At 38.9% G+C, this 21618-nt stretch overlaps 1 protein-coding gene across 3 annotated transcripts in view; it reads left to right on the top strand.

The window, feature by feature from the left end:
• The window catches only part of Wake (wide awake), an 83522-nt gene that overhangs the window by 22460 nt on the left and 39444 nt on the right, over positions 1-21618 (top strand). For 2 of the 3 annotated variants that reach the window (XM_071780381.1, XM_071780379.1), the window contains exons 3-5: positions 16801-16952; positions 17557-17685; positions 18968-19154. In XM_071780381.1, the coding sequence (XP_071636482.1) occupies positions 16801-16952; positions 17557-17685; positions 18968-19154 (468 nt within the window). The remainder of the gene's footprint in view (positions 1-16800; positions 16953-17556; positions 17686-18967; positions 19155-21618) is intronic. The other variant, XM_071780380.1, reaches the window with a different exon arrangement.

The raw sequence follows: 21618 nt of genomic DNA, 5'->3' as shown, positions 1-21618 counted from the left end.
TTTCTACGTTTTTTTCGCTCATGTGAGTCATCGAGTGCTACTTAAACCTCGCCTGAATACAGAGTAGTGGCACCGAACAAGGTGGGTGATCTTTTGATCGCAGATCAAAAGATCATGCGATGAGAGATGCCCGTTTCTCCGTAGTGAGGATGGCGCGATGATAAAGCTGGCGAGGCAGAAATGGAGAGACGTAGTCGCTGCATCGGCAATATAAGGAGAACAGAGGGATGGAACAGCTCTAGCAGCCGCAATTGCGTGACAAAGGATCCCGTGATTTCGGTTACAGTCGCGCTGATTATTTTAGGTTTTAGGGTAGTTGGTTCCACAATTACACGTTCAAACGCGGTCCTGATAGCCTCATACATTATGTATCTTCTTCCACTTCTTCTACATCGTTCGTATATGAATCTGTAATTTGATCTTATCTGTCGAATTATATTTTTTGTCAGTCTTTAACATGACATTGAAAGAAATGCATTTGAATGTTACATGAAGACACGACGTGACATTTTGAATAAGGGTAATAATTTCTATACCAGCGCAACGCTAATTACTGAGCACAATGATTGGGCTGTACCCGGAGCATAAATAGTAATTAAAGAACAAAAGTTCAGCGGCGTGGCGGTTAATTAAAAGAAAATTAAATATATTGAATAATATGTCGCATCGCCGGGACATCATTAAAAGTTGCGACAGCAAGCGTTTGCGGTCGTGATTTTGCACGTGCCGCGATTAACGATGTAGACGTTATTGCATTCTATTTATCGTTCCGGAATAGTCATTAACACGAGTGGTTTCCAGCGTTTTTCATCGCGAATTCATTCGCGCGCCACCGTGCCGGGCGGAAACAGGCAATTGCAATTTGCCGCATCGCGGCCGCATGGGGTTGCCGACAAGTGCGTCTTACAGTTTCCTTATTGGGGCCATTTGTCACTGTAAGGTGGTACAAAGCTCGTAGCTTTACCACTCAGAAAAAGATTGCGCCGCGCCGGGCGCGACATTTGTCAAGCGTATCGGGGCGAGTTGCGCGACTGCAACGTCAACGGGCGAAATTTAAGAAGGCCGCAAGACTGCGCGATATCACAACAATCCTCCCCTGTTGCAAATTCTCTCCGTTCTCCGTTTCTCGCTTTAAATTTGATGCAAGAACATGGATAACTGCGCGTAGGCGACGTAGACGAAAATTGCGCGACGCCAAAACTCGAATATGCCTGGAGCATTCTACGATACATACCTAATATTGCATATACGATATTGCATACGCCGTATATACGCCGAAATGCCGAGCAGCAATTTATTAACGCAATTTTCAGCATATCCGTTACGTGCACTTGTTCCTTCGTGTAACGAGAAAACGAGAGACAGTACGTCAATATCGGCCACCGTGACTTTAATCCCGTTTCATCCTTCGGAACGTGAAAAACTTCCCGCAAGCGAGATAAGGTAGGACTTTTTATTCCCTCCTGTGATCTAATCACGTCGAGCGAAATCGGTAGTCGAGAAAATTGCGTATCTATGGTGCACAATTGCGACCAAGCTCCTGGATTTTCCGATACCGCGAATGTTCCTTCTTGATTTTCGCTGCAATGTACACCTGCAATCTATTTTCAACTATTTGAACTTTAAGAAAAAAGATCAAGATAATTTTAAATTTATCTCGGCACAAACGTCTATTTCACGCGAGATTAAATATTTTAAAATAAAAGAGCAAATTTTCCAATTTTAGATCCTTTGATTATTTTCAGTAGGTTGACGATAATGTGCAATATCAATCCTGCCTAGTTATTTAAAAAATCGTTGAGTACTCAAATTCAGAAAAGAATTTGACGGAAACGAATGGAATTGTGTTGACTATTAAGTATTTAACTTACATCTTTCTGTATATTTATCTTCGCGGTAACTTCAGAGAAATGCGCAAAGGAATTTGAGATAACCCGATACTCAAGGTAAAACGCGACAACGCAATTTCTGCAACATCACAAAATTGCTGTCCCTGGGAAACGTGCAAGCATGATTCGTGGCTATATAGCCAGTCCTTGGTGATGCCGTCGCACTGGAACTACACCGGGGAACCACCGTCGACATTGAGTATGACCCTCCTCTATCAGGCGTCTGCTTTTCTGCCGTTTGAGCAGACGGAGCAGACGAACCTAATTTAGCTCGGGATGAGTACTCGCGCACGGGATGAAAGCTAAGGCACATGGGGTCGAAACGCGACCGATTACCCGTTGCGAAACGTTTCTCTATCGATCTAGAAAGTGCTCGTTATTTTTCTTTAATCGCAGGCGAAACGAACCCTTTAGAACTAAGATGTGAAATTGCACAAAATTTGAATGTTTTGTATCTGACGATGAGAGAAACTACATTTAAATAAATGATTAATTAGCTAAAGACTCTCGATATTAAAGCTAGCAAATAAAAAGGAAAAGTTAGCTATGAAAGTCAAACTCGGTTATTTGTGCGTGAGTTTACGTTATGTATTCAATTAATAATTTAACACAAACTATGAATAGTATACGTTTCGGCTCTACTTGGAGCGATTTTCAGCGGTGATAGATAAATTAAATAACCTCAAACACTTTAAAAAGTATAAGTTGAATACTTAAAAATTGAATGTAAAACGACAGAGTAAATTTCAAGAGGAAAAACCAGAAACATTCTGCTAATATTCATAATCCGCAAAATATTCGAACTACAAATGAAAATTGAAACTAACCGGCAAAGAGACATGAAATTTACTCACCAACTAAATGTAGAGAACGTGAGATTGACAAATTAAAGCTCATTGTCAGAGAAAGCCAACGGAAATTGAGATGATCCTTAAGCGATAGTGGTTGATATAGTCGAGACAATGTTACACAATCAAAGATCAGACCTGTTTCCAAATGACCTGATCACATCTATTAAAGCGAAATACTTTCAATCAGATCCTTTTCCTATTATAATTAAAGAAATACAATAAAAATATTGTATTTACGATATACGTAGGTATATAATGCGATAAGAGAGATTAATTGAATTTAATTATGTAATGTAAGATTGAACGAATTACAAGCTTCAATTATCAGTGAGAAAGAATTGGAGCATTATTAAGCTTATCGTATTATTTATTATCGGCACGATATTGTACCTTTGTATTGCGGGATACAAAAGAAGGAAGAAGGGAGTTCCCGATCGGGAAGTTTTCCAACGAAAAGCCAAAGTTCGAAAGCCGTATCTAGAATTAGTCATGTTGGATACAAAGTTACGAAGTTGAAGCTGCCCTCGTATCTGTGTTACTGACTGTTACAGGCGCGATCACTCACACACAAACGTGAAACGGCGAAACGTTCCCTCAAGCCATACATGGCGCGCGTACTATATTATATATTCGGATTCAAGTTCTCACTGTCTGCGAGACGTCGGCAACCTCCTAATAAATGTTTAATTGTCTACAGCAACGTCTGACGGTATTGCGAGGATCAACGAGTTCCTCCGAAACTAAACGTTAAACGGAGGTAGATTTTCAACCGCTGAACATCTCGGATAAATTTCGAAGTTATCTCGGTAGTGATTAAACAGCGATTAAGACGAAGCCTATGGCTCTCACCTTGAAAGTTAGTTCGGAGTAACCCATCGAAAGAGATAATTACGGCGGTGAAGAATGTTGAAGTGTCCTTCGCTTCAAAATTAAAATTTTAATTTTGATTATCATGATGTAACTTTGCCCGCAACTCTAAGCCAATTTGCATTAGAACCAGCTCCGTCGTCTTATTTTTCTTTCCAGCGCATGCAGATTGATGTGTTTTTTCATCGAATTTCAACATTATGATAATTCACTTTTGTCGGAACTTCTTCTTCGCGGGATTTTTACAACTTTTTGACATGAAATGTAGTTTAAATATGAGACATAGAGAAAGTCAAATAATTTTGACTTAAAAATTTTTTAATTAGAAAAAAGGAAATTTTGAAACGTCTATCAATTTCCTCTCAAGCTTACGTCCTGCGAAACAGTTATTACATCAAAGTGCATCGTTTTTCGTGTATATATATATATATATATATTTTTTTTTTTTTCAATTTTATCATTTGTTACAAGCCAAATATTTCGCGAAAGGCAGTGAGCACTGAGTGTCGAATCAACCTGCGAAATTAATTACTAGCTCGCAATTTCCCTGGAGGTAGATAGCTTGCTCCAAGTGGGAGCATCTTTACGCTATCTCTCCACCGAGCATTTCCGCAAAAGTGGTTTGAGACTTTCGTAATAAAATTGTCAAAGGAGAGCACAAGGAGCTTTCCGAGAGTCAGAAAATCGGGAGTTGCAGGCGAAGGCGGAAACACAATATCCGGCGCGTAAAGCTCCACGAGAGAGAAAAAGCTTTATCGCACTTGTCTGGAAACTTGGCTACCGTGCCTGATGTAGGGAAGCCTATTTCCGGTGGAACCGAAAAATCCGGGCGTACACGAGGCATACGGATTTCCAGGTGCCCGTATAGGCAAGCCTGGGATGCTTGCTGCAAATACGCGTCACTCCTTCGCCACGTCTGCGAATACATGACATCCGCCATGTGCTGCATTATCGAAGCTGCAAACGACGTAGTAGAGAAACGACGATATCTTATTCATCAGATACGACGTTGAAGTGCCGCGTATTGCAGGAGAATAAATTTAGATCGAGTTCGTCTGGCTCTAATATCTATGTTATTTTAAGAAGAAAATCGCTTCGTCCGTTAATTATATTCGTGAGATAATTTAATAATAATTTGATTTCCCGTAAATATAGATATGAAGATACGGCGTGACAGGATTGAAATAAACCGTTTGATTCTCCGAGCGTCAGTTGCGTCGCTAAAAACTTCTCGTTATCTCCGAATGATCGTTTAATGGAGACATTGGAAGGGGAAAATATTTTTGCATTCGCGCTAGAAAAAAAGTGGAATTTGTTATATGACTCGGTTATATATCTTGTTTACCAAGATCAGAGGTACATAGCGAAAGAAACACGTGGGACGTGATTCTCCGGATGCTCGTAAAAGCAAATAGCTTTTGAAATGCGTTCTGTCTACTTGCTTTTATAATACGAGTGTAAGGATGTAGACCGTTGCGTTGCCATATGATTGATATGACTATTTCGAATCTGTGGACCGCACAACGAGCTATTGACGATGAAAGCTAAAAATATACATATATGCTACGCAATATGCTACGTATTGGAAAGTTCAGTATTTACAATTGGACGCGGTTCTGCGATGCGAAATCAACTCCAAAATCTTACTTTTCCGTCAGAGCAAATTTCGCGAAATAATAGAAACAAAATTCTGCTCCAGCGTTATTTCAAATACGCGTCACTCCTTCACCTGCACGAACTATAATCCTCTTCAAATACAATGTTCCATGTTATATGTATTTTTAGAAAATCTTCTGTCCGCGATACAGAAGAAAAATTGCGAAAATGGGGCTTGGTTTCTTATTGCATAACTGCATGCATTGAATTACAAATTCACTTTTAAAACTGTAATTCGATTTCGAAAACACTTACACAAACATTTTTGTCTTCTTGCTTATTTATTTTCTTAGAATGCGCGTGGGAGACACATATCGCATGAAAAATTACGACAGAATCTTCTTTTTATTCTATTTCTATTCTTGCATGGAAATTGAATAGTTCGCCCAGAAAAAATATAGCACATTCGTGAATTATTTCGTCCTTTATGAAAGATAATAAAAAGATATATAAAGGAACTTCTACCACAGTCAAGATTACAGTCCCATATTTGGCAATATATATGATAGCCGGGGCATACGCGAGAGCCGCGTTTTCTATATGATAATAAAAACAAATCAAGTTGGATAGATATACAGATTACAGCTCACCTACGTGTACACGTAGCGAAAGAGAAAATTGGATCATAGCCGCAAAAAATTCGTTACTGTACAACGGTCGTAAAAACAGAAAAACACAAGTCACAGATTTTTCACGTGGATTTTTCTTGCATCCAGTTTCTCGCGTTTCTCGTAAACCCGGTGAACTTCTATTTCGTTTCGCTTTGGAGCGAGCTCTGTCACATTTAACTCGTTCACACTCGAGTGTCCAATTAAATTTGAGAAACGCATGAAAGGTTTGCCAATGCCAAGTGGGTAATTAATTTAATTTAATTTTCGACTGTCTCATCTGTAGAGATCCACACGCGAGTCGCGCGAGTTACTTGTGTATCTTGCTCATCTTTGTTCTTGCGTTGTTGAACATTCAAAATAACTAGCTGTTTTTTCAAGAAAATACTTGAAAAATCTGCGATACGTGTTCTGATGCTATCAAATGTCACTGACAATTATTTGAAAAATCTGCAATACACGTTACGATGCTATATCAAATGTCACTATAGTTCTACGTCACTCCATTTGTCATCTTATTTGTCGACTTTCATTTGTCAATTCACTTGCTTCCTAGCAAATTACTCACCATCATTCGTTTCATCCGTCGATGGACACATATATTTTTCTCTTTCGCATTGACACGTGAAATATGCCAAATCAGTTTAACATCTTTCCGATATAGTTTGAGAACTGCATGCACGTTAAAAAGATTTCCGACAACTTTAGCACTTAAAGCAGCAGCGGTGTATTCCGGGGCGACGTAAATTTCTTTCACGGTTTATTTTGAGAGACTTGAAACTATATATATAAATTTTTTTAAATTGAAAAGCATAATCCCATTTTTCCTACTTCCGCAGGGCCGTAAAAGAAACTGTTGGACCGTGCGACTGTCCGTCATCCCATTTTCCATCACATTTTTTCAACGCATTTTTCGACAAGCGCCAGGATTCAACGACGACATCGATTTTTTCCCTCTTTTCTCCGCCGGTTTGTTACTCCATTATTCGCTTTGTGATCGTACGCGAGTTTTATGCTCGGCGGGACGGCGGTTTAATTATCTTCGATCGCGCTTTCGCCACGAAATGCCATGTGCCAGTGAAGTCGCTGAAAATTCCATTTGCCGTACGACGACGATTATTGGCCTTACCTTTTGCTGACAAGTGCACGAGTGTCGCGTATAAATCACCGGAAGGAGCGAAGGACATGGCGCACGCGAGAGGCGTGTAAGTTTGATAAGAAAATTAACGCTCGAAATAAACCCTTAACGTGACGTTTTATTGCTCAAGCTTCACGTGGTCTGATTTATCCTAGCGTTGCGAAACAAAAATTATTCATATGACGGTTCATTTAATATAATGATTTCTTAATATTTTTAATATTTATGACTTATTGAAACGCACGCGATTATAAAAAGAGATTATAAGATTTATGTATAACACATCACTAAAAATTGCAGAGTTATAAAATTATATTCCAAAATTACGTAATCACAACATTATGTACATTGTGCATTTATTACGTCGTTCAACATCGTAGATTTCAATATTAATTGCCTGTTACGTTAAAGGCATTTAATGCAATCAAAGCATTTAATGCTATCTCAGTAAAGTTTACGGCGCTATTATACGGTACCTGCATAGCGCAATTCAATCCAATATTTATAGTTAATGTTAATATGGTTTCGCAGGATATTTCTGCTGAAAATAATTGCTACATATTATAATAATGGATGCTAAAGGTTAAAACTGTGACGTTTATTATTTTTACTGTCCAGAATATTAAGATCGAGTTATATATGATAAAAATCTTAAAACTTTTAAAGTACCAGATTAAAAGAAGCAGTTTGTTTAAGAAACGCGTAATATAATCTCGTAAAGGCTTAATAGTCTCATAAGGCTTCAGTAATACCTAAGTCTAACAATAGTTTTAAAAAACGCCTAATATAGTCTCATAAAGGTTTAATAGTCTTATAAGACTTTGGTAATATCTAAGTATAATAAAAGTTTTCCTTTGTCCTTTAAAAATTTAGCAGCAGAATGCAGGAGCATTCGTCTTGTAGTTCGTGGCAAACCCATAACTTCTCGCGTTAAAGTTTCACTGGATAGGACATACGTCTTGTGTAAACCACGTCAGTGAAGTATCCCCACGTAAAGTCCGACGGAGTATTATTTCTGGCGGGCTCTGCGGTGACCGTGACGCGCGGTTGTCTTGGGTGTCGTAAAAAGGTGTGGTCAGCTTCCTTATCTTGGAACCTGATGCTCATCCGGTCGGGAAGGTCAAAATTTTCGTGCCAAATTCCCCCCGGGCGAGTTCCCTTATCTTTCAATAGACTTCAACGCATCGTAAGGCCAGATTTGTTATAACTCATCGTGTTACGTAAATCGCGGAAATAAAGACGCTTTCGAGATAGATGCGTTGTTACATTTCTTGTTAAACATTAACGTGGTTATATATATTACATATATTTGTCCTGGTATGCGAAATTATGTAATCCGAGAAGAGATGTATAATCTCCTTAGCGTTTATATTAAATATACATCATGGGACCTTACAACTTGAGAGAACTGACAAGATATATTTTCGAAAGTTACGTTAATGCTTGTAATCCTTTAAGTTAATGTTAACATCGCTTTAAGTAGTTCCCGATTATCACGGAGAAGCAGTATCTGTCAAAGTTTTTTTTTTCTTAAAATTAAAGACACTACAAAAGCAGACTTTATCTTGGACAAAAAGCGGAGTAAGTAATTGAAGCTTAAATGCGGGCAAATGTTTGATCGAAATTACAAAGTATTGTTTCGCAAAGTAGCTGTGCGCTCTACTTTCATGGAAAATTCGCACCTGTGTGAAATACGGGCAGAGTGGTACGTAGAAAACGAGCGCAATGAGATCGTGGGAAATTGCGCGACATCTCCTTCCTTGGGACTGCACTTGCTGCCTCGTTCTCCAAGATGCTACGGCTAAACGAGTTGAAATGCGGAGCCACTGTTTCCAACGAAGGTCACAGACACGAGTGCACGATGTACCAGAGACTTTTATACAACGAGAAAGAAGAGTTACATATCATGGAAACAAGCGAGTCAATTCTCATCGCTGGCGCCTTTACTCAGAACGAAGATCGAAAATACGACGGATCGTTTCTTTCTTCAATATTTTTCACATACTTGAATATTGTATGTGCGAGAAAAATCGCTTATAGGTACAATCGACGACTGTTTTTTATGAGTTCTTCGCAAATATACATCTTAAAAAAAGAAACGATACTTATATTTTTTTAAATAAAAGGTGATTCATTCTTATTCGACAAAGTTGTTTTTTGTACATTTCTGTTTCGCACATAATAATCGACGCTGTATGTGCGATCCCCCGTTAGAAACCTTTTCTTACGCGGGGATCGCAGAGAAATTCCTTTTCACGACATGACACATCTAGTGGAAGGAAACCATTAGGTTTCTGGAGTCTTCTGAGTCATTCACGCAGAACAAAAGCTGCTAATACGACCCGGGCGGAGCATTATCTGGCCGACGCGACGTCCCTATACCGAAAATAAATCTTTCTTCGTTCAGAGTATTATCGATTTCACAGCGTTCACGACAACTTTCTGAGCGACATCAAAAAGTTGAGGGCAGCGTCTCCGTCCCAGAAAGAAATTACTGATATTGGTGTGCGGGCTTTTAACGGTAGACATCAAAAGAGGAAAAATTTGAGGTGGAAAAGTAAGGTTGAACGGCACCTTACTCCAGGAGGGATCAGGGAGAAAGAGAGAGAAAATACCTAAAGAAAACGAATCGAGGGAATATCAAGGACTATCGTTTCCCCGGGCTTATAATCGAAATTTTCGAACGTGGCGAGTCGTGGGCGAATTTACGGGTAAATTCGCTAACAAGAATGTACGCAAAAATGAGGAAAAGGGAAGAAGAAGGAAAGTTAGATAAGTAGACCGCGCGCGAGCTATGCAAAGTTTAGTAGTTTGTAACTTCGACTTCCTGAATATTTTTCGATGAAGGTGGCGAATCGATAAAACGGTGCGGTACGCGTCTCTCTTCCATCGCAATGGGTTTTTTTTTTGTTAATAGACAAGCTCTTCATTAATGGTCGAGGATCAGTCATCTTTCTCACTTCACCGTGAAACAACAACGAGTAACGAATAATACCTCCAGAATAATATTCGATAATTGGCACTTGATATTCGCGCAAAATTGCGCAGTTAAGACTCCCCGGCACTCAGGTCACGTCGCCTCCTCTATTTCTGTCTGACCTTAATTAATGTAAAATATTCGTGCCCATACTTCGTATATCCGTTACCGTCTGACTCCAATTATTATCGAGATGTGCGATACGTATTATCAATCATTTCGATGTGATTTGTACAAGTTTTATATCGGATATACACGGACAAGTTTTATATCGCCCGCGTTGAACTCAAAATTGCAACGAATGGATAAATCTCCTTTCAATCGCGAGATATAAAACCTTTAATTGAAAGATATCAAATAACGTTTTTTTTCAGGTGTAACGCTTTGTGTTTTAATTAATGGTAAACATAGAAAAGATACAGTAACATATACATATTTCATATATCACGCTTCTCTCAGCTTGTCCACGCCGGTTCTATTTCTCGAACGAGTAAATATTTTTCTAATTAGTAATGTGGCGTAGACCTCGATTGGGGGAAGCATTTATTTGTAGAGGGTCTCACCTTTCGCACATACTCGACATTAATCGAAGGTCTTCCCGCATTATTGAAATTGGCTACATTCCAGATCAGAAGTGACAAATGCGACGCATATACCTACGTATGCTGAAATCTAATAATATTCCAATTATAAATTCCTATTGTGCGTGTATGCAAAAAACATTTTTCGTGAGTAATCTCCGAATAATAAGTAATATCGTATACCACGGTGGTTAAAATTAGAGCGAGATAAACGCGAGATTTCGAAGAATACCAAAGTACACTTTGGCAACGCTGAGAGCAGTTTGCAAAAAAGCTCGTCGTGCCACCGTGTAAAAGAAGTTTCGGAAACTCGACAAATTTTCGTTTCGATAAAAGTATTAACCGTTTGTCGAATCGCATAACTGTCGGCGTGAAACGGGAGCGATAGATACCGCGTCGATGATCAGAGCGGTCGCTGAAAGATCAAAGATAAATGAGAGATGGTGCGGCTGTCTTTCCAACGCGATCAATAATCTTTCCGCTTGTATAAATAGCTGCTATTGATTTTCCACTTTGCAACGTATTCTTCGTTTGCCTCCTCTCATCGGATTGCCGGCCTTCAATTTCAGAATGAGCACTGTGATAACAAACAACTCGCTTCTTCATCACTCTATGGGAAATATATCGATAAGAGATAGTTGGGCCAACGCCAACAAACAAATTACCAGGCGTTATTTGAGCCGGGATATGGGGTAAACTCGGGTAAGATGGCCATACAGGAAAGATGGCCAAGCCATGTTCATTCAATGTTTCATGGCGAGCTTGAAAGATCATAGGTTGGCCAATTCCTGTATGGCCATCTTACCCGAGTTTATCCTATAAATTTAATTAGATCTTAGATTACATTTTAATAATCAACACGCATGCAAAGAAGAATTATTATTACATCGAAATATTATTACATTCCTGGTAACGTGTTACTCGTATATTAATAATGTAAGATATTTTAAGTAATTTGGAAATAAAAAGATATTATATATTAAAGTTTAGTAATAAAGTATATATATATATATATATATATATATATATATATATTCTCGGGTATATCAATTTATTATTTTTTTATTTTAATCAAAAAGTCTCAACTCTTTGTCACATCCATCTGTTAAATATGCGAAAACTATGTCAGAGGGTCAGGAAACGTGTCGCGAGGAATTCCGAAGTTGATTGCACAAAGTGCATTAAATGCAGTCGGATGGTGCGACGCCACGTAAATCTGCATCAGCGCTGGGCGTTCGTTACCAGTGAATTTATTACACCGATCTAAAGCATTCTCAGCGTGCATTTCCTGGTTGTTGTTCCAGTTTCCTTCGACACCCCCGCTAAATTCACGTTTGACCTTGTCCGACGTATAATGTACGCGAGAAGTTCCGGGACACGCTATGCGTGTCATGCAGAACGCGCGCGATTCTATAATTTTCAGGAAATTGCGGGCTACGCGCCTGTGAAACTCTCTATAATGTCACGAAATGAGCCAGCACGAAGCTTTCGGGCAATTTTCTGTTTACTCTTCTAGTCTCACGCGAGGAAATTACAACCCTTTGTTAGTTCAACTTGATTTTGCGCGCACAATAAACGTACCTAATGCCGTCGCCCACATAAATTGTCGAAATAAGACATGCGGAACACGGTCGTAAATTGCGTCACGCGACTGTAATTTGCAATTCACTATCTTCGCCATTTAGGAGATTCATGCCGTGCCGTATAGCAATGGTTTCTGACTTCTCGATCGTGGAAAATCGAAGGAACGAAGGCTGCACTCTAATGCCGTCTCAAGACGACTTGCTGATCCAGAAGTACTGTCGCAAGGGTCAAAGCGTAATCGTGAGTCAGAGGGAAAGCCAGAGGTGATTCCGCAAACCGCGCTAAAGGATCATGTTTTTTTCATTAGTCTCTTTGCCTTCTCTAAATGCAATGAAATAGAAATGTCTACTATCATACCGCTATTTTTTTACTATCAAAAAAGGTCTCCTGTTCCAACTGCACGAAATTATTGCAGAAAGGTTTACCAATAAATCTATATTTACTATAATAAATAATTGTCTCTCGTATTTTTATAAAATTAATCGACATTTGAAACAATATTATGGATAAGGCATGCTTGGGGGTTCTTTTTGGGATTTCTATAAATTTGAAGACAAGCTAATCTGATCAACATAATTAAATATGTTACGAATCCTTTATTTTTGGAACACATTAGCATCGATCAGACTTGGAACAGTAACGGTTCAAAGTTTATTTCTAGTACCCGTCACATCTGAATATTGTATGTAATATTTCCGGTTTTGTGTGAAATTGTAAGTCATTAAAAATTTGTTCTATCTTTTTCTGCTTTAAATGGTTTTAAGTATATTTTCAAAAATGTATATAGGTGATTTTATAAATGAAATATTACATCGCAGTAAAAATTTTCAAGCTTTAATTTATATTACTTATATCATCAATAAAATATTAAAATTATAATTATAATACTTCTTGTAACTAAAAATAATATTTTTAAAAATGTATTAGAAATATGAAAAAGAGCTTTTTAAAATATTAACATTTTTTATTTTACAAATACTAATACTATAAATATTTCTTAAAACAATCAATTATTTTTTAATTCAGTTTTCTATCTTTTCTTATTTTTAAAACATTATTTAATAAACATTCTTTATTTCATTTTTTTCAAATACTAATTTTAAAAAAATGCTTTTTAAAATTTTTCATTTTTTTATTTCGAAGTCATTTCTACCTCTTCCATTTGTAAAATACTCCTAAAACACAAAAAAGTATACCCATATAAATACGCACGCACGCATTTCAGTTGCTGTACTGTTTTTTTTCTTTAAAGCTAGAAAAAAAAACTTTCTTTCTCTCTCGTATATTTCGGTCGCTTGCTAGCACCAAGCCCGGTCGTTCTCCGTTCTCACATCGACATGTCGATTGAAAAGCCACCGTGAAGAGCGCTATAGAAAACTCGTTGTTGACTTGTATTCCCTCTCGCTGCGCGCGATTGGATATATTCCCGACGTGGACAACCGTCCACCATGCCGTGTCGGAAAAGTGAGAAAAACGCGATCGACTGCAAGGCGAATAATCGTCCCGACGCATCGCGATTCCGTTGAGACGGGGTTGATGTCTCAAAGCTTATGTTCGGCGAGGATGCGCGACAGATAAAAGCAATCTCCTTCGTCGCGTTTGAACATTGACGCGTACAAACGACGAAAGTAAATATTACAGGTGATGAATCTTTTTATAGAGCGACGCAACCACTCTTTCTTCCCTCGCAAAAAATTCATCTCGTCTCCCTTTAGCACAGCCGGATTTAAGAGTAGGCAATTATTCTTGTTTGCGTTGTCATTCGCGTAGCGTCGTGAGCCCATTTGTTTGCGCGCGTGTGTGCGGCCGCAAGGACCCGTAAGTTAAGGAGACCTGGGCGTTCCCGGTGGTTCCTCAAGGACGTCGCCTTATCCTCGTCGATTTGCCGATGACGCACAGCAATTAGATTTTCTTTGTCTCATCCCGCCGTTTTTATTCTATCCCGAGGGTAAGCATTTTTTTTCCTTCCATCGAAGGGAACACCGATCTCTTTGAAATTTCTCTGCTGAAGTCTCACTTTCGCTCGTTACTTCGTCATTAAACGGTCTGATTTAATTCCGTGCTGCTTTAAAACGACTCCCTGGCGATTCTCACTGGCATACTGCCGGCTTCAATCCCGACGCTGAATGAAGAGGCAAGAAACTTCAGAAAATGACAAATAATACCACTTTTTTTCTGATTCTTCCATGGAAGAACACCGTCGATCCAACTTATCTCCTCAGGTTTTTTATTGCTAGCTGTATGAGATTTTTTATTTATCTTTCCTAAGAAATAGAACATTATTGTAAAAAAAACTTAGCGCTTCGCCATCGATATAAATCGCACATCGATTATGTTTCAGAACTAAAAGTATCATTGTCAAATGCCCAGAAAATCTCCGCTCACTTCACGCTATTGTTAGCTTGCTAAAAAGTCACAAACTCAGTCAAGTCTGGTTTTAAAACTGTACGATGGATGTATCGCTATCGCGGGAGAGGTCTTAATTCTTGAACTTTTATGTGCAGCCCGTAACCCCCGAGATACCTCTATTTTATAGTAAGACGAATTTGTCTGTGCGAAACCGTGATAACGTTGAATCGCAAGAATTTTGAGAAAATTCCAAACTCTCTGTGTCGATTCCTATCAATGTTTAACCACTAATATCGGGTTCGCGAGAAGGATCACGTAAAGTATGAGATCCGCGGTTACACCTGTAACTTCGCGTTTGTCACGTATCCTGGAAATATCGCAGAGAGAAACTTTTGCGAGGGTTTTCTAAAAGGAGGACGATCAAAAGAAACGAAACAAGGAACGTGAGAATGTTCGGCGGAAAGTGCACTTCGAACAAAGCGAGTTACTGCAATCAATGACTCTCCGCGAGACGTGTGTCGCTGCAGATACAGAACTCGTACGTACGTACTTTCAGCCGGGCAAACTCCGAAAGAGTTCGTTAAGATATATGTTTGTCTTTGCCCGTTTCACCGAGAAGAATGTCTACGATAGATAAAATGTCGTACGAGAAACCAATTTCCGGTTCGGGGCACCGCGAGCCATTCTCTTAATTTTAATGCACGTTTGCACACACGCCTATAGGCACAATGTACCCTTATTTTCTGAAATATTCGTGTCGGATTACTTTCACGCGAATTCTTTTAATATTTGATTACTCGCTATCGCGAAATCGTGGTTATTTTAAAACGACAATCCTAAGATATTCCAGATTGGAAAATTCCGGGAAAATATTTCTACAGAGCGGTCCGCTGAATATCGGTCTTCGGCTTTATACAAAGTCTCTTGCTCGAGGATATAAAGTCGTATAGAAAGTGAATTCTGGGAAAACCGTAATTTAAGCATGGATCTTGTTATAAAAAAAAAGATATAAGAAATAAAATGTATTTCAAAGGGAAAACAATTCCTTCCTATTGTATAAGGAATTATTGTATTTGCTTATAAAGAATGATTTACACCAGCATATAGACCATCCCTTGCTCGAGGGCACAAAGTCGGGAAGTGAATTCTGGGAAAACTGCGATTTGAGTACCACACGGTGGCATTTTGTTATAAAACTGCCATTTTTCATAAGAAGCGAAGTATGTCTCAAAGGAAAAACAATTTTATTATTATTATTATTATTATTATTATTATTATTATTATTATATAAAATTTTTATTAAGCCGGAATCACACAAAGCACGATTTCTTGAATGATTAGCATGCTCTGATGCATGCTAGACGATCGAGCAAACGATCAACAGCGTTCTTCAAAAAAGAAACAATTGTGCTAATTTCGTAGTACACGTCAAACGTCAGAATTCAGATTCGGATTCGAAAATTTTCGTTGTCTCTCTCAATGCATCTACGTGTCTAACAGCATGCATCAGAGCATGCATAGAAGGATGCTAATCATTCAAGAAATCGTGCTTCGTATGATTCCGATTTTATATAAAAAATTATTATATACTTATAAAGAATTATTTACACCAGTATATACCTATAACATCCCTTGAGGATATAAAGTCATATAGGAAGCAAATTTCTGAGAAAAATTATAATAAACATCGCACACACATGGCATCTTGTTTAAAACTGCCATTCTTCGTAAGAAATAAAGTGTATCTCAAAGAGAAAAGATCTCTTTTAATTACATAAAGATACACTTACACCAGCATATATGTGACACTCGTCAAAAATTAAAAACGTGCGTTTAGAATCCCCTATATATTGCAGGTTAATTATATTGCCTAAAACGGCGCAATTATGGTTACGGTGATTAGATTGATTAGATATTAGATTGACATTTTAACACCTGATAATTAATGACAAAAACTAGTTCCACTAATCCGACAGTGTTAGCCCGCTTAATTGTGATGCAAGAGATTATTATTAATCTAATTTACGTCCACCGAGATTATATCGCGTCAATCTAGCGGATTACATCTACACGTGCGACTCCCGTACGTTTCTACACGCAGTAGCAACTGTGGAAATCAAATAACCGCATCCAGCGAGACCGCATGCAGTTAGTTTATCCAACTACAATTAATTTATGCTATCGCGTTACTTTAACACTGATAAACACGACATGTATGAATAATTTGAAACGCATAAACTGCAATCGCGGACGAATTACCAATGATCGTTTTATTCACAATAAATTAATCTGTGTTACAGCGCGCCAGTGCCAGAATGCAAACCCGAGAACAGATCGGCACGGGGCCCCGGAGGACGCCCGGCGCCGCTCTTGCGTTCCCGAACTCTGCCGGCCATCGTCGTACCTGGCCTCAACATACTCCAAGCTCAAATCGATGCTCGCTACAACAACGGTGACTATTAAGAGCTAAAACCATCCTCTTCCGCGAATGCCTTACACTTTTCGTTACAAGTACTGCCGTCATTGTTGTCTATAGATCCATCTGTTACGATAATGTTTCTCTTCTATATACCCTTTGCAACGACCGTTGCCTGCAAGCCTCCCCATTGCGTTTCGAGTACGCAGTAATCTTAAAACCCTCCTCTTCCATCCTCTCTCTTCGCTGGCAATCCGCTTTTGATGCGCGAATACGATATTTGCTCCTTTACCGTCGTTCCATCGCATTATCCTCTATTCCCATCCGCTTTTTCTCTTCGCGATACGACAGATGGTAAATTTTAATGTCTGTTACAAAAAAACGTAGCGGTAAATAAATTAATGATCGTCTCATTACATCCGTATGAGTACAATTTAGTCCTCTGCACGTCGTTAATGCATTATCTATTTCGCTGTGTATATATAAGCATTTCGAAGCCGCATCTAAGTTTCTCTCGGTATTTAGTCGTAAATTTGAGAAAATGCTCAGTAGTAGAGATGTTACGTTCTGACTCGCTAAGAATACGCGCTAAGCCAGCCCCTCTCACATTTAATCATGGTCATCTTTCGCTCGCATTCAGCGGTAACAACGGGGATATCGGTCGTTCCACCTTCCACGGACAATACGACCTACGCGAAGCGTGGAAGCACGGCTTCCCATTGTACCAAGCTTCTTACGCCGAGAATATCCTTTACGGACGACACGATAGGTAAGGTACTAAGAATTTATGGGATAAGTCGTAGAATGGACTCTCGAGTTTATATTGGAGTTTCAGCGGTCGCGTTTACGCTTCAAAAACTGATGTTCTTACGCTATACTTTCGCCGCTGTATGTCACTTTTTTAAGCGCTCTCTCTTTCTCTTTCTCTCATTCGTCTTGTTATGCATGTGAATTTAAGTAGACCTGATAGGAGATTGCCAGTTTTTCTATTAAGAAAAGATTAGTCTGAAGCAGATTAGATACAATGTATATTAATATTTCATATCCGATGTAATTTCTTCTTAATGTATATGATGTATATAATGCAGAGCATGTTAATGACAGAATTATACCATTATATAGTTATCATTGAAAACTGAGTGAAAGAGAGTTGAATGAATTTTTAGTTACTGTACAGAAGCAGGTAAAACGCAATGCATCGGAGCGACCCAGTTGCATTTTTGTAAATATATTATTCTCTCATAATCAGTATAAAGGAAGGTATTTTTTTTTTAACACAATATTTGTATCCAATTTAATGAAAACTCGAGTAACGTACGTATTTTACGTTTTAACAGTAAAATTATTATACACCCTGTTAAATATTATATTAATGGATAAAATATAAATCACAATCTCGAGTTAAATAACATTTTGTTATTTTAACTATCCATCTGTATCAAAATTTATTATTTTAATATAAAACAGCATTATTTTATCTTTATTGATTTAGTTAAATTAACATTTCTTTTAGTCAAGCTAACGACGCGACGTACTGAGTAGGTTAAAAATAACTGAAATTGAGTATAAAACACTACGAATTTAACAGTGGAAGTCGCATTGTAAATATATTATTTTCTCATAGTCAGTATAAAGTAACTGGTACTTTCTTTTTCAGTGTTTGTACATATGTATATCCAATTTAATGAAAACTCGAGCAACGCATTTCATTATAACGCGTTTTAACAGTAAAATTATTATACACCCTGTTTTATATCATTGATAAAAATTATTGGAATATCATTCAAAATGTATAATCATATTTTGTAATTATCTTTCAATGAAAAATGCATTTCGTTCCTAAAATGTCAAAGAAACTTGATTATGTGCTGCAACAACACTTGGGCAAATGTCGCGAAGCTCGTTCGCCTCGTGCGCGGAAATATAGTCGCGAGGGTGCCGAGGGAGTTAGCCGAATGGATTTTACGCCCGGTATTGACTCCCGGGCAGCCGAGGATCGTTGGCTGCGCGCCTCGTGCGCAATTCTTCATGTCGGATTTCCTCTGTGACAGAGCGCCGCGTTTCCGACTCCGGTCCAGCGAGCAGGGAATCCTCCAAGGAACACTCAACAAGAAGCGGCAGGCTGAGCACCAGCAGCATCGGCGGCTCGCAACCTCTCAACAGGCTCGCGAGGCTCTTGAACCAGCGGCCGAGCTTCACGCCGAGCGATGAAATTCCACGACGGCTCTCCTGGGAGAGGTACGTCAACGAACCGACTGTATGCCGCGCATCTCAAAGCGCCACGCGTGTTCGCCGTGCGAAAATCGAGTTGTCTCGTCGTTCTCCCTCGCAATCGGAATGACCGCCGTGACGTCGAGATCTGAACTGACCTGACCTGACTTGACCTGACTTGTAAAGAACGAAAAAGCTAAACGAAATTATAATTTCATATTTCAACGAGACAAGCGAATGAAAGTCATATCTTTCAAGAGTCATAAGAAACTTCGGTATTCTGTGTAATAAACGAACGAGCAAGATGGTCGGAGGGTTTCAACCAGCGATCGTCACAAAGGGATATCAGTTAGAGCCGACGGAATACGAAATTAGATGGAAAGCCAATAGACAAACGTTCCGCTCGGCGGAACTGTTTAATAATCGCACTCAGCATTTGCTTTGCAAAGCGTCCACGCCGCCGGGCCGGAATTAAATTCCGTGTCGGCCCGTGAAGTGCCAAAGAATCGCACGATTTTTTTTTCTTATTGAAGTACGAACGAAGTAAAAGCTCGTTTCTTTTTTCAGGTTTTTTTTATCCGGACATTCGCGAAATATGCTGTAACTGACTCTTTAGTGATCCTCTTGACTACGTTCACTTCATCACGCTGTCTACATCTGCCCGTCCCCGCAGAGACGTCATTCTTACTCGCGTGACTCGCGATATGATCGAGCATTTATTTCGCGTGACTATAGAAATATTAGATTGTTAAGGACCTCCTCGGTAAGTAATGATGTGCATAAATCGCTCGTGCTTAGTGAATTCTTCCGGAAATGTCTGCGATAAGTCATCCGCACGATAAATGATTCTAGAAAGGAAAAGTATGATTGTGTCATAACGGATGATATCATTTCTTGGGGGAAAGATATTGAAAATAGGGAAGACGGATCGCGTATAGTTATGCGCGATGTTACGCGTTTCATAAAATATTATGATTGTTCGCTGATGGCAAACAGGGCGCGAGCATCAAGTTTCTCACTGAAATCGATGACCGGCGAGCAGTAGAACGGTTTTCTAGTTAGTGATACTATTGTGAGTATGCTTTTATTGATCGTGTCGATGAATAGCGCTTTGATAGATTTCCTGCGCGGTGCTTCACTGTGTATAGGTTGCCTCGCGTAAAGTGGAAACCAATTTTCCTGAATACATTCCTGTTTCGAAAACACAAATTCTATTCCCCCGACAGGAGTGCCGATTGTTCTGGAGATATCCTTCTCGGCGCGATCTCAGCCTCTCGTACCTGGAGGCAACCTTTCGATAGAACTTGACGTTATTATTATGCGTAAGCACCTCGAGTTACGAAAATTGCCTCCGGATTAAAATACAAATGTCACGGAGTTATTCCAAGGAGCGACGGTATTTCGACATGCGAGAGGGAGAGACCAAGGTCTCGGGTCGTCACGAAATAAACTTCGTTTAATTCCACTTTAGCTTCAATGCTAAAAGAAGTATCACGTCCTGAAGTCAAACACGATTAGGCTAGAAAGCCCCTTTTATCGTTCTTATCTCTCGGTATCTTATCTCTTTGATGCCACTTACGTAACTTCGATCTCCTTGATTAAGCGTAAATCAAGTTTTATCTCAATCGTGAGAGTGATTACTCGCTTATAGTAGGATTGACTCGTATCGCAGGCTTTCTTTTGCGATAAAAGTTTCTCGTCCTTAAACTAGGTAAGATCTTAATTGTGTCAATAATAAATATAATATGAAACCTCTGCGTTCTTTGATTTTTATATTTATTTGCTGTTTTTAACAAGTCGACTCCTTGTGCATTTAATTCTTGGATATTAAATTGAAATTTTAACATGCGTGATAATAATGTTTCTTTTCTACGTAGCTGAAATAAGCTTTTGTACCGTACCTTTATTTTATCGCGTTAAAAAATGTTAGTTTTCAGAGAATAATATTAGTACACAATAAATAAAGAGAACACATACAAAGCACGTGCAAACAATGTAATTTTAAATGCGTACGTAAAACGTTCAAAATACTACGTGAGCGTTATAAATATATTAAATTATTCGTCATGCACTTCATGTTATATTTATCATCAAGTTTGGTTTTTGATTCGGCCGAAGATTGAACTAATTTCTTAGTAGCGTAAACGGTTACACTATAATCAAGATGGAGTAATTTGGTTTTCGGATGGAAAGGTGTTGTGGAGCGTAGGTGTAGACGCACTTAAAATATAACTCATCTAGTGTCTTCATTATACTATAAACGCGTATGTGCCCTCTCTCGTCGATATTAAATTACCGTCACCTCGGCGGCGGTAGGTCGAACGCTTAAAACGGGGAAAAGCACCCTGTGGCACATGCATCAGCAGTTCGTGCGAACCGCGCCCATGAAAATGCATCGATCGCTTGATTTACGATCCTCGTCACATCAACGCGTCATTCACATGAACGGAATTCCTCCTCCTTGCTGTTATCGAACAGGGCTCGGAGTGTA

This window comes from Temnothorax longispinosus, chromosome 6, assembly GCF_030848805.1.
Source record: "Temnothorax longispinosus isolate EJ_2023e chromosome 6, Tlon_JGU_v1, whole genome shotgun sequence".
NCBI classification, from domain to species: Eukaryota; Metazoa; Arthropoda; class Insecta; order Hymenoptera; family Formicidae; genus Temnothorax; species Temnothorax longispinosus.
This window is presented reverse-complemented; position numbering and strand designations above follow the sequence as displayed.